Source organism: Channa argus, chromosome 17 (assembly GCF_033026475.1).
Source record: "Channa argus isolate prfri chromosome 17, Channa argus male v1.0, whole genome shotgun sequence".
NCBI lineage: Eukaryota > Metazoa > Chordata > Actinopteri > Anabantiformes > Channidae > Channa > Channa argus.
Genome location: NC_090213.1, coordinates 4,491,098 through 4,505,302, shown reverse-complemented (window position 1 = coordinate 4,505,302; position 14,205 = coordinate 4,491,098). Strand labels below are relative to the sequence as shown.

The window sequence follows — 14,205 nt, the reverse complement described above, 5'->3', positions numbered from 1 at the left end:
ATAAAGGACATATGAGACAAAGGTAAAGAAAGTCATCTTTATGCAAAAACATGATTTTAGTGATTTACTTTCTTCCAAATTCTGAGATTAAAGAAACAGCAGACAATGCTAACAGTAATTTCAGTATTAATGAAATGAAATTTATTTACAAACGATCGGTACTACACAGATATAACGTGACAGACACAGTTTTAAATGAGACTTATCTTGTTTACTTATGAAAGAGGCCATAGCGAGTAAAGCAAAGTACTGCGAGGTCAGACAATGTTCGTCATCTGGAGGCGACTGCAAACTGAACAAGTCAGTACACTATCTACCCTCCCACATCACAGACAGACAGCTCAATTTATTCTTATAAATGAAACATATGTTAAAAACAAAACAAACAAAAACCTATTGATGAAACAAATTGGGTTCAGTCACTTAACTGCCAGTGGAGGCAAATATTCCAACTCCTGTAATGGAATCTTATATTTGTACTGTATTGCCCATGTTCTGAAACCCCTTACAAAATGCTAATAAGAATACAAAATAATAACAATGTTAAAGCAAAATTTCTTGCACATTCAGGAAACAAATATGATACAAATATGATACACATCTTAGTTTTATTACAGTCAGCTAGAATTTGACATTGGACGTCCTGGTCTCAAGCGAGTAGATCCTCATGAATCTTTTTGACAATCTTGGTCAAGAGCTTCTTGCCTGGACTGAATGACATCATGGTCTCTTCAATCTGTTGGATCCTGCAAATATATTGTATATATGTTTTTGCATTTTTCTGACCCTTAAAGAATTTGTGTAAAGTAGATCAAAAAGTTATTATTTACAATAGCATTATGCCAGCAGAAGACACTATGATAAGTCAGGGTTTAAGTTGCACTTCCATCTGAATGTCAGAATGAAATTAATGATGACTTACGTTGTGGTTCCGATCTTGTTTTTAAAACTCTGCAGTTGAAGGACATACAGTTGGTTGATCAAACTGATGGAGAAGACCACCTCAAACTTAACAAATTTCTTCAGACTGCTGAAGACAATATATACTCTGAAAGGAGGATAAAAGGGAAGAAAAACACAATGAAGCTATTTTTTTGATAACATATCCACTCTAGTCCCAAAATATACAATGGAAAATGTAAGAATTTAAGACAGCAGATGTTTAAAGTTACTAACCTAATGACCATATGCAACAGAGCAGAAACAACAGAGTTTTTAATTTGGAGAATTGTTTAAATTGTTGGAGAATTCTGACAAATTATGTCTCCGGTTGTGATACACAGAATGGAGCCGTGGTGCTCTCTGTTAAACATGTTACACTGGTGTATTTAGTACTGTAGCCAGTGGCAGATTTTCTTGGTTGTCCTTTATTGCAAATTTTGCTGAAGTTAAAACTGGGAACCATGTCAACTGTCACATTTAGGAAAATGGACCACAGCATCTTTACATGTGCCCAATTATATCTTTTTGGAATTTTCACCCCCCATTTGTTTTTCCTTTTGGAATTATCCCGTGAGTTCAGCGTCGCCACATTGTCCGTATGTTGATTTGGCAAAGCTTTGTCTTCCTGACGCAACCCTCCCCAATTTCTACCGGCTTGGACTGGCACTGCACAGCTATAAAACCTAAATAAATTATACAGCTCCTCTAAAATGACGCTAATTATGTAAGCATACAAAATCTTTCACAGGAAAAATGAAAATCATACTTGGTGTCCACACAGCAGATGTCCAGGATATCGAGCCTCAGACCTCCCCACATTTTTAGCAGACGCAGCTCTTCTCCCAGTTGACGACAGCGGCTCACCACCAGGCCAACATCATGGAGCAGCTGCACACAACAAGCACAGTGTAATCTGACCACATAAATTGCATTTCCACCGTTGCGAAAGATGCAAATGGCCTTAAAAAGGAACGTTTTTTAAGGCTGACTATAAATTAAACGTAACAGCATTTTAACAACTAACAAATTTATAATATAAACAAAACAGTGAATCTCATTTGCATCTCCCTTTCTACAAACCTTTGGAACATGTCTGCTTGTTGGGTACTTCTCCACCCACTCAGATCCTTCCTCAATGTACTGCGAGAGCAGTTTGTGAACAAGGCGGGCATTGCACTTTGCCTCCTCTGTAAAACAAAAATGTAGAGTAGTAGTTTTGTTTTTTGGTAGGAGGCATGTGACAGGTGAGTGGGTAAGAAACAAATTGGATCAGAATCCATGTCAACACAAACACATAATAATTATACATTCAGACATATAGGTAAGTTTACTTACCATTAAGTAGAAACTTGAAGCTGATTTCTGATATTTTATGCTCAGACACCTTATCACTATCATTTCCTATAATAAGAAATCGCAAGTTTACATTTTTCAGCTAATAGAGAGCAACATGCATATATGTGTTATGACTGGATTTTATTGTTAAGAAATAATAAAAACAAATCTTACCATTACATTTTTCTAACGCCACATGTAGATTCATGGTGTCATAGAGAAAAGTGTAAACTGTGTAGTTGTCCTTCTTCTTTCCTAACTTCCATTCATTTACCCTAAAGTAAGTCATTTAAAAAATGCATTTTAACAAATTTATTTAGATGTTAACACAACACTGACAATATAGCTGTAAAAAGTTGCAAAGCCTGACATGTACATACTAAAATGAAAGTTGGGGACTGTTGAGTTGAATATACAATTTAAACATTAAGGGACAAGGTTCAGCATAAGCAGCTATTTGTATATGAGGTTCTACACGTAAAAAAAAAAAAAAAAAAATCAACTTTGAAAATGAACAACCATTAAACCTACGTATGCAGGATGTTGATGTGGTTCTCAAGGTCCCTTGTCTCAGCTTTCACTCTGTTGAGATTATGTGAATTCTGCTTCTTCTGCAGCTCCAGTTCACACATTTTTCTGTGGCAAGAACAAGGAAAAACAAAATATCAAGAAAATTCTATATATGACATCTGTAAAAACAATCAAGGAAAATATATTTACTAATCTTGTGAACTTACTGGTCATTAACAGCCAAAGCTTCAGTGACCACCTGCATTTCTGTTATAACCAAAAGAAAAATGCTGACAATGTTTTATTCAATTCAAACACCCGAAAAAACTCAAACACAATTACAAGTTACCTTCTTGACACGATTTCAAGCTTGGTTTGCCATCAAAACCCCTTTCTTCAATTTCAGCCAGTTCTGCAGAACAAAAGGAAGACGGTAAGGTGTAGCCACAGATTCACTCCAAACGTATTTCTCTCTGTTTAGACTGTTTTACACAAAGTGCACAGTTGGGAAGCACCATGTGGCTGGACAGCCACAGAAGTCACACCTGTTTCTAATTGATGAATACAGTCATCCAGAGTTCTTATCATCTCATCTGCTTTCTCGATCACACCTCTCAACTTTTGCTGCTCTCTCTGGAAAGGGAAAAAATGAATTAAAATGAGCTAACAACACCCAGTGCTGTAATTCAGTATTTCTGTGTAAGGACTCTTACCAAATTAGCCTGCATGATATTTGAGTACAAGACCTCTTTCAATTCATGTGACCGACTTTTGCTTTCCTTTCTAAAGAAGTTGTTTCTCTCTTTTAGTTTTGCCCCAAAAGATTTAAGCTGTGGATTCAAACAAACAGTGAGGGTGAGAAATAAATAACTAGCAAATAGTTATTCATAGAAATGAAAAAACAAGCAAACACATATTTGCCATCATGGAAACAAATAGGAAACAAATTGCAGGTATAAATAATAGGAATTGTCTATTAATACCTCTTTCTCTGAAGTATTTCTCATCTCCTCCCACAGAGGCCTGCTAACAAGCCTTAAAGGTTTATCTAGGTCTCGCATTCTGACCTTCAACCTGCAGACAAAACAAGGCTGGTTTTTTTTTGCTTCAGTTCTAATATAAGTCTAACTGTTACTTTGACATTTTTGTACTAGTACATATGACGTTTTACAACTTTTATTTTTTAATATACATCAAAACATGTGATGCATATATTACAAAGTCATTTGGAAAGCTTTGAATAGGATTCACCGCACCACAATCTAACAGATTAATGTTGCAAAGTGTTAATCTTATAAATATACATGCACACTTTTACATACCCCTCCACCTTTTCTGTGAGGTTTAGGACGTCTGTCTCATACACCACCTGTTTAGGATGGTTGATATACCTGTCTTTTAATAAATCCATCGTTGTGCGACCTGTGTCTGACAAAAGCTGGAAACAAACATACAAATCAATTAATAAATAAGTCCCGTTACTACGTTGTTGTTTTTTCGGTCCTTTTTAAAACAAATGAATATGAACCTACCATGCCTGGAAGGACACTTTGCCGAGGGTTATGGATGACAAAGTCTATACTGAAGAGTTTGAAGAACTCTGAGACTGTAATGGTGCCATCATCAAGTTTCTATAATCAAAACATCAAAGATAATTAAAGACTGAGTTTAGGATTTTTCAAGTTGGAGGTAATAGAAGCCTGAGAAATAAATATGCCTTTGACTGTGCTTGGTTTCTACCAAAACACAACTACACTGTATGAAATAAGGTCCACGTGTTTCTAGACCTCAGTCCATTAAAAAACAAAAAAAGGACAACCTGCAACTCTCATGGCCATTGCACTGGGTAATATTGATTCTGAATGTATCAAAATTACAGAGGCTTTGTTCCTCTTGTCATTACAGGAGACTGAGACTTTTAGATTCGATTCTGAATACTGTACTGTAATGCACTGTAATGTATCTTCAAAAGGCTTTAACTTTGAAAAATGTGAATTCCAAACAGTGTAATCGTAAACCAGACAAAACGCCAACAATATACCTTCTGGACATCATTGCCATAATCTTCAAGCTGGGACTCAAACATACTATGTTTAAAAGCTGAGAAAAAAGAAATACAAAAAAATTATTACTAACAATTGTATCAAATGAAGCATAATGTCAACAAAACAAAGACATGATACCCATCTCTGTCAAACCATAAAGACTTACTTGATTCAAATGTAGCTTCACATCTGGTGCTGGCTGTATGATCAGTGGTCTGTGTAGTCATAGTTGGAGCTGAAGTAATGCTACCGTTACACTCAGAATCATGAGATTGTAATTCCTGAATAAAAATTAAAAATGTAAGTCTATAAATATCCCACACACACAAACTTGTAGTACAATTCATTCTCAAATAATGGGTAAATCTTACACAACAGCTTGGCATTGAGGACTCTTTAAATTACAAACACTGGCTTTAAATACTTGTCAAAACAGATGTTTCAAAAATACCAGGAACAGTTCTAGGTGTCCGTTAGCACAGCTTTTAATATCAAACATCAGTAAAGGAATGAATATAAAGTTTACATCTAGGTATCACTGAATAAATCTACCCTGCTATTATTTGAGAATTTGAGAAACAGCCTTTTCCAATTTGACCTATAATTTGTTTAGGAAGCATTCAGCCCCCTTTCACTTTCTGCAAGCTTTAAACAATAACACTGAGGCTCTAATCTCGTCCATGCACAGCATTGGATATGCAACTGTAGGATTTTTGTGGAGGAAAAGGTAGTTTAATAAATTGAGTAATTCATGCTGAAAGCACTGTTAAAGATTTTAGTCGGGATTGTCCTTTTTGTTTTGTCATTCATTTACCCAATTTGACATTTCATGTCCTGCAGTGCTAACGTTGCACCTGAACACATCACAATTACGGTACTGAAAGAAGAGTTCATGCAGCTCTACTTCAGAGTATTGAATTGAGGCTGTCTTATTTGTCTTTAATTTTCTTTTGCAAAAATTTCTACAAATGTTTTCACTTATTCACAGATTACACAGTGTAAATTGCTGTTCAAAAGTTGCATTTTCACCATTTGAAATGAGAATAAAATGTGCAGCAAATAAACGTTTTGATACTGTACCATTTTAACGGTGTCACTGGTCGTCTCTGTGGATGTTTTCACTCTCTTCTCATCCTCCATATTATTTTCATCTTCTGGTAAGGGTCTCTTTTGTCCATGCGACGCACTAATAAAGTCCTCATCAGATCCGAATTCCTTTAAGGGCTCATCCATGTTGAACTCTTGGGAACAACCAATTTTGTCAATGACATTTAGAGGACTTCTTGTGTCCAGGGTTTCTGATATCTCCTCACAGCTATCAAGTTCTTCATCATAAATATTGCTGACATCATTGTCAAAATTACTCAGTTGGCTTGTTATGTTGGCAGTAACTGTCTTTGTATGCTCTCCCACAGAACCCACCCTCTTTGTGTCATCACATTTGTTTCTCTGGGGGAGTTTGGGTTTAAATCCTCCCACCGAGAACCGTGACATAAGTTGTGTCTTCAAGTTGAAAGGAGTAAGAGCAGTTGCAGATTGTCCTGCTTCTTTAGGACACTGAGTTAGTGTTTTATCCTCAGCATTTACCAAACCTCTTTCAAGTTCAGGCTCTTCTTTAAGCAAACATGTGGTTTTATCCTTGGAATTTTTGTCTAAGTCTTGGTCCAACTGAGGCAAAGGTACCGTGCAGCTGTCTGTGACAACAGTATCAGGAACTGTATTTATTATGTGGCTCAAACGCCTTATTTTCGACTGAAGATCGGCTAAACTCATTCGTCTCGATTTTTGTGACTGCAACGTATCTGGATCTTTGTCAGCAGCAGTGGGTGAACGTTCAACCTTCTGTGATATAAGAGCGGTTTCATTTCTTAGTTCAGGTTCTTTTCTCGTTTCTGTTTCATGCGTGTCAATGAAATCGGGATGGTTTATGATTTGCACAGCATCAGGGTTTGAAGATACTGGCGCTTTGCTGCTCTTTTGCAGAGATGCATCAGTTTTCTTCAAATGGTCCAAATTAGGACACAAGTCTCTTTCTGAAGGAAGACATTGAGAAAGTTCATCTGAGCATGATTGTCTCAAACCTGAGCCTGTTTGAGCTACAGGGATATCTACGCATGCACTGTTCTCTAGACAGTCTGTCATGACACTATGTTCTGATTTCTCTATGGAATGTTGAACAAAACCTGGAGCCTTATTTTCAATATTCACATTAGGCTTCTGAGTTTTAAGGTCCACGCAGTCACTTCTGCAGACATCTTCTTGAAGAGATGCTGCAACTGGAGCCATGGCTTTAGTGATTACAGGATTAACTGACGAATCACTTGTCTTTGACAAAGAGTTTTGAAATCCTGGATCCAACACAGCAGCTGATGAACTTCTGTTTCTACACAGACCATCTTCAGTCTTCTTCACAGGTAAAGGCACATCCAGATTTCTGTGGGTGGATATAAAGTTTGACTCTTGGTCTGGAAGAGTGTAATCTGATTCCAAATTGCCGGTGCAACTCTGTGTCACATCCATCGCTGCATCTGTTTTCTCTCCACACGTAGGTGTCTCTTCCACATTTTTGCAAGGCTGGGGATGAAAAACTGCTGGAATATCAACGTTCTGGTTTGACACCAGTTCAAGATTAGTGGCAATGTTTACAGTATGACTTCTTGTCACATCCATACAGGCATCATTTGCAGCAAATCTCATCGTTTTCTCTCCACAAGTAGGTAATACATCCACATACTGGCATGTGCGAGGTTCTAAAGCAGCCACGATATTGACAGTATGACATTTTGTCACATCCATACCTGCATCGTTTGCAGCAAACCTCACAGTTTTTTCTCCACAAGAAGGTAATAAATCTGTATTTTGGCGAGACTGGGGTTCGAAAGCAGTGGCAATACTGACAGTGTGACTTCGTGTCACATCCATGGCTGCATCATTTGCACTGAACCTCACGGTTTTTTCTCCACAGGTAGGTAGAGGGTCTAAATTTTGGTTTGAGGCCAGTTCAAGATCAGTGGCAATGTTGACAGTGTGACTTTGTGTCACATCCATGGCTGCATCATTTGCACTGAACCTCACAGTTTTTTCTCCACAGAAAGGTAATAAATCTGTATTTTGCCGTGACTGGAGTTCGAAAGCAGCGTCAATATTGACAGTGTGACTTCGTGTCACATCCATGGCTGCATCATTTGCACTGAACCTCACGGTTTTTTCTCCACAAGTAGGTTGAGAGTCTAAATGGTTTGACACTGGTTCAAGATTAGTAGCAATGTTTACAGTGTGACTTCTTGTCACATCCATACAGGCATCATTTGCTGTGAACCTTGTTGTTTTCTCTCCACAAGTAGGTAAGACGTCCACATTTTGACATGGCTGAGGATCAAACCCAGTAACAATGTTGACAGTGTGACTTTGTGTCACATCCATGGCTGCATCAATTGCAGTAAACCTCACAGTTTTTTCTCCACAGAAAGGTAATAAATCTGTATTTGGCCGTGAATGGAGTTCGAAAGCAGCGTCAATATTGACAGTGTGACTTCGTGTCACATCCATGGCTGCATCATTTGCACTGAACCTCACGGTTTTTTCTCCACAAGTAGGTTGAGAGTCTAAATGGTTTGACACTGGTTCAAGATTAGTAGCAATGTTTACAGTGTGACTTCTTGTCACATCCATACAGGCATCATTTGCAGTGAACCTCACAGTTTTCTCCCCACAAGGATGTAGCAGGTCTACATGTTGGCGTGACTGGGGTTCAAAAGCCACAATATTGACGGTGTGACTTTGGGTAACATCCATACCTGCATCATTTGCACTGAACCTCATTGTTTTTTCTCCAGAAATAGATAAGAAGTCCACATATTGACGAGGCCGGGGTTCAAAACCGGTGTGACTTTGTGTCACATCAAGTGCGGCCTCATCTTCAGCACCAAACTTGACCTGAAGGAGAAAGTGATAAATAAAAAAAGATAAATAAAGAAGAATAAACCTTTACATTTGCATTAGCATCATGTCATTATCAGGGTGCATGTCACCAGAAATCTCTCAAAACGTGTTTACAGAAGACATGATTGAATGAAAATGTCATTCTCCACACTGCTAAACATAGGTGTTATAAGCAGGATTAACAGGCCACAACCATGTGCACAATGCAGAAGTTCACTCTGGTACTTAAACAAATAGCACTATGCAGCTAAAACAATTACTCAGTCATATTCCACCTTTGATCTACAGAGCCTTACAGATTAAGTACAATAAATTCTCTGTTCATTATTAGACTGGTTGCTTAACATTTTATTTACATAAACTAGTACAATTTCATCATTGTAGAAATGCTGCAGATGGACCTATTAATGCATTTAAGCAGCAAAACAAAAACAGCCCTGTAATAAACCACGAGATCATAATAAACACAAGAGGGTGAGAAAATACAATTCTTCAGAGGAATTTTGTTGAAATTAAAAATGTAGAAATTGGGCTTGACACAGACTGAACAAAGTTGCTTGTTTTACTGTAGAAACTAAATCCATGTGCCAATTCCTGTTTGCTGGGCAGAAAAGTACTAAAGTAAGACTACAGTAAGATAAGCACAAATTTACTGCAGACGATTTACATTTTTATTGAAGTAATCCCTGCTATACAATGTATCAGGCCCAATTCAACCCCTGGGTACACTCACCTGATGTCTTTGCACCTGGTCACTCTTTGAAGATGGCTTGCTTGTGGGTTCCATACCTAATATGGAGATAAGAGGTTCAATAAAAAGCAACTCAGCAAAAGTATTGTCAGAGTATTTTCACATTATTGACAATAATGTGAAAATACTCTGACAATACTTTTGCTTAATTGCTTTTTTGTATTTTCAATTGTTGTTCAACAAAAACAGTTTTAAACCGTGTTCATATTTTTATTCCCTCACTATCTTATCTTAGTTATTCTCAGTATACATTTTTGCTCTTTAATTGTAGTCACAATATCCTTGAGGTTTGTGATTACTATACCTATATTGCTGGATGAAGGTTTACTGGTCAATCCCAAAGTCATGTCTTCTCTCTTTTGACCTTCACATTGGGTGTGCATGTCTTGTAATGCCACAGTTGGTCTAGAGAGACTTGCAAGAAATTCCTTAAATCCTGGATCCAAATAATCCAAGACCACTTGCTGAGGAGCTAATGGATCACCGGCAATATTAACAGTGTGACTCTGAGTCATATCCATAAACTCATCATCTGCAGTGAACATTATAGTTTTCTCTCTGTATTGATCTTGTTCATCAGAATTGACCTGAAGAAGAGAAGACACTTTTTTTTACCACATACTGTACACGTTTAACCAAAAAAAGAATAATTTTCCTCCTCCTTTTTAACACTAACTTTAATATTCATGCATTTTGAAAGACAGTCATACTTATACTTTAAACATTTTCCAATTGGTCAGTGTCTTATAGTTAGTACAGTATGAAGTAATATTTCAGAGAGTCTAAATAATTTTTAAATCTTACCGTGTCTTTTTGCTGAGAAGCATGTAGAACAGCATTCCTCAAGTATGGCTCATCTTAAATTCGACAATCAAATAAAAAATGATATTAAAGCTGCAACAATTAGTCGATCGACAAAATAAACAAATATTTTGACATTTTTACACAAAATGTTTTCTTGTATTTTCTTGCGCATGAAAATAATCTGATTATATCAAAAGTTTATAATTGTAAGTCACACAAGTTGGGGCCTAAAAAAAAAATTGTAATTTAGGAAGAAAAAGCATTTTTCAGAAATGTCTGACAATTGCAAGGCAAAACAATTGATCAAGAATATAACTGACTGTTATTCATTATTTAAAAAGATGTAATTATTTAAATGTAATAAACCCAATATGGATAATTTTCCAACATACCAACTATTTGCTGGCTGCCTCCTTTAGGGATCATCTTTTGAATCCTTTAAGTAGAAGAAATTTTCACTTTAAAAGTTTAACTATTAAAGCAAATTTCTTTAAATTGATGAAGTAAAGAGTGTAAATATACTTACCCATTTTCAGTCGTGGCTAATAAAAAAAAGTTTGGGGAAAAAAAGTGCACATATTATTAGTCTTACACATTTTTAGAATTTATCAGTTCCATTCCACAAAAGTGGACACATTACATATTGTGGTTAAGCTGATGAAATTCTGTCTTTTTAATACCACATGGTCGAGGGGCATACGAGGATAGTGCTATGATACTTATCATCAAATAAAGTGGTGAGATTCAAATGAAATAATATTGAATAACCTGGTTTAAATTGAAAAAGTAGAAAATTTAATAAACAGATTGTTGCTCTCTGCAGGTCAACTGGCAAAAATGTGATAACTTGCTTCACCTTCCAAGTTGCCGGTAAATACGTTTGGTACAGACAGTACTTAGTTAAATCATTAATTCCAGTTAAGCTCCCAGATTGCACTTTGATGAGTTACACATTACTTACAGGCTCCCATACCTTTAGGGTTGGATGAGCTCGGCGTTTTACTGCTCTGCTGCTGTTTGGACTTAATCTCTGTTGTCTGCGTTACTCTGTTGTCAAATTGCGAGTACATTTCTTGTGTTGGAAAAAGACACTGAAAAGGATCATCTTCATCAGTGGGTCCCAGAATGTGGCCTGTCTGAGCTTCAGTAATATCCATGCTCACATCTCCTTCTGGGCAGTGTGCGCTTCCGTAAGGAAATTCACCAACCTTCTTTGATGTATTTGACTTGTCTAACAGGACTGAAGCAGAAGTTGGCAGCTGATTTTCTTTCTCCAAATCAGTCATCTGTGTTTTAATCATCTTAATCATTGGTCTCTCTCTGTTACTGGGTAAAAGCTCATAATCTTGGAGGCAAATATCAGCATCACTGGCAATATTTATGGTGTGACTATGGGTCATGTCCATGAATGCATCATCTGTGGAAAACATCATTGTTTTTTCTCCAAAGTCTACTGCAGTATCAAAGTTGATCTGGTGAAAGAAAATACTTTTGTCAATGTCAATAAATACTCAGGACTACGTTCATATAAATCATATAAAAAATACATACATATCAAAAAAAGTTTAAAATATTCTCCATGGATCAAACAACAAAGTAGCTTCAAGCTCACCCTATCCCTTTGTTGAGAAGCATGTAGAGGAGCCTTCAAAAGGGTTTCCATTCCTAAATCAGACACTGTACTTATTAGAAGCCATATGCATATTCACTTTAACAGTCAATGCAAACTTTAAAATATTTTTTTTAAGAAAGATTTTTATCCATACCCATTATTGGTTGAATTCCATCTTCAGCAGCTGCTACCTGTACCCTTATTTTAACAATCATAAATACTATTATTAAATTATTATTATTTTTTTACAGATATTTAAAATTATTAGCTGACGTATGGCTAAATTCGTAAAGTATGAAGGTTCAAGTTACTTTACCTATTTTTGGGGGTTGGCACTGCTGCGGAGCAACACAGAAAAGTTTTACAAATCTGCTATAAATTTAAAACATTACATGCCTATATCTATATATACATATATCAACACTGATTATATATATATATATATATATATATATATATATATATATATATATATATATATATATATATTTAAAAAATTGCTTTTTTTCATACTTGCTGTCATTAACTCCTGCAAAGGACTTCGGACAGGGGAGGCATTCTTTACATCCCTGAAAAGAAAAAGTATTGATTTGCTTCTCAATTCCCTAACTTAGTAAAAAATGAAACCTGACTTTGTTTTTTTTTGTTGTTGACTCACTTTGAAAACAGAAGAACATCATTGGCAGGGGCAAAACTGACTCTTCTTGAACTCCTCTTTTCTACTGGCTTTGCACATTCCACCTAAGTGGTGAGGGGGGAAAAAAGTAATTTTCTTCTAAAGATGAGTTTTACAATGTAAATGCATATAAAGTTCTAGCACCATTTGAACAATTGCCAAAACGTCCACTCTTTGACATATAACCACTGTCAGGAAAATTTCAAACAATTTCCTTACTGTTTGTTCCTGTTGCTCTGGCTCTGGGAATTTGGCTGATTTCCGTGGTGCTTTTAAAATCTGTAAATAATGAATTGGCGAGAACGAGGTTAAAAAAAATGGATTTCTTACTGAAGAAGTAAAATGTTCTCTTTTTGTCCATTAAGAACAAACCAAAAACAAAATAGTAGAAACGACCCATCAATTGGGGCACTGACCGAGGAAATGCGCCGCTTAGAGAACCCACTGGTTTCACTGCAATGCAAAAATAATAATAAGCTGTGGCTTGCACAGGTGTATACTGATTTTGGTAACGTGAGTAGTAATATTACAAGAAAATGGTGATGCAAAGGTTTTGAAAACTATGTAAAGTTGCAGTCATGTTCTTCGTGTTAGAGGCTCTATTTTCTCAAAATAACAGGTTTAACTCACTCATTCTTTGCAGGCTCCTGAGGTTCCATCTTCAACTGTCAAAATATGAAAACATAGCTTGATTACAGTGCCTCAAAGTCTGCATGACTGACTTTAGGCTTATAACTCATGACCTGTTCAGTGGCGTCGAGTACTGTAGAGGTACTGTACAGGTTATGGCACCAAATTAAATTTAGTTTTTCTGTTACCGTATCCTAATCGTGACATTAAACATCCCTACTGTATTATATTATGTGCCAGGTTGTACAGCTCAGCTATAGTAAGTTTGATCAGTGACGTTCAGTGACGTCGGGGAAACATGTAACGCGATAAACAAAACACGTCTGCCTTTTATGTATATTGGAAGTCATTTTTTATTTCATAATCAAGGTGGGTAAGTGTTATTCTACACGGAAACACGTTGGCAAAGAAAACTGGTCAACAAATGGAAACGTTATATTATTACACCACAAAACACACTGTCTGTCATCCTGGATAAGTTTGCATTTGTCTCTCTTTTTTACATGGACAGAACCTTTATCGTTACCCACTTCGCTAGCAAAAATAAAAAGGTTAAATTGGCTAAAGCTAACGTTTGTGTTAGCTTTCCACGGTTAACAATCTGAACAAGGCACACGACTGACAACTATAGACACTTAACAGCGCATACCTTGCGGTTGTTATAACGGAATTCCTCTCGTTTTACAACGAATACGGTTGCATTTAACTTAACTTCAAAACCTTTTCATTTAGCTTCTTTTTAGCATTTGGGTGCGAGTATGCAACCGTGAAGTACAGCTAACGTCAACAAGCATCGATGCTAACGTCTTTAGTTTTGAATTAACCGCCTCCGCGCGTGCGCAGTCCAGTCTAGCTAATGGCGTTTTTTCTCGATTTTTCTTCGTATTTCGGTTGTGAAAGTAAAGGTAACTCGGTACGATTTTATTCATATCGATAATTTAACTAGGGAACTCGAATA

The 14,205-nt window shown here is 36.5% G+C and overlaps 1 protein-coding gene across 2 annotated transcripts; it reads right to left on the bottom strand.

Annotated features, from left to right (window-relative positions):
- Positions 1 to 14,076, bottom strand: knl1 (kinetochore scaffold 1). Of its 2 annotated transcripts, none has more exons than XM_067481399.1 (32): positions 13,897 to 14,076; positions 13,248 to 13,282; positions 13,034 to 13,070; positions 12,837 to 12,896; positions 12,600 to 12,682; positions 12,455 to 12,510; positions 12,258 to 12,276; positions 12,096 to 12,139; positions 11,942 to 11,994; positions 11,303 to 11,801; positions 10,856 to 10,871; positions 10,722 to 10,765; positions 10,330 to 10,382; positions 9,830 to 10,112; positions 9,508 to 9,563; positions 5,913 to 8,768; positions 4,999 to 5,113; positions 4,829 to 4,887; positions 4,320 to 4,418; positions 4,110 to 4,225; positions 3,771 to 3,861; positions 3,501 to 3,617; positions 3,333 to 3,420; positions 3,137 to 3,199; positions 3,015 to 3,054; positions 2,809 to 2,913; positions 2,452 to 2,552; positions 2,278 to 2,343; positions 2,023 to 2,129; positions 1,709 to 1,830; positions 923 to 1,048; positions 1 to 746 (listed from the first exon to the last, which is right to left on the bottom strand). In XM_067481399.1, exons 2-32 carry the CDS (start codon positions 13,274 to 13,276, stop codon positions 650 to 652), a joined length of 5,700 nt encoding a protein of 1,899 aa, XP_067337500.1. In that variant the 5' UTR covers positions 13,277 to 13,282; positions 13,897 to 14,076; the 3' UTR covers positions 1 to 649. The 2 variants fall into 2 exon arrangements, with proteins under 2 accessions (XP_067337500.1, XP_067337499.1); XM_067481398.1 differs by having other exon boundaries at positions 2 to 746; positions 12,258 to 12,279.
- Positions 14,077 to 14,205: the final 129 nt, after the last annotated feature.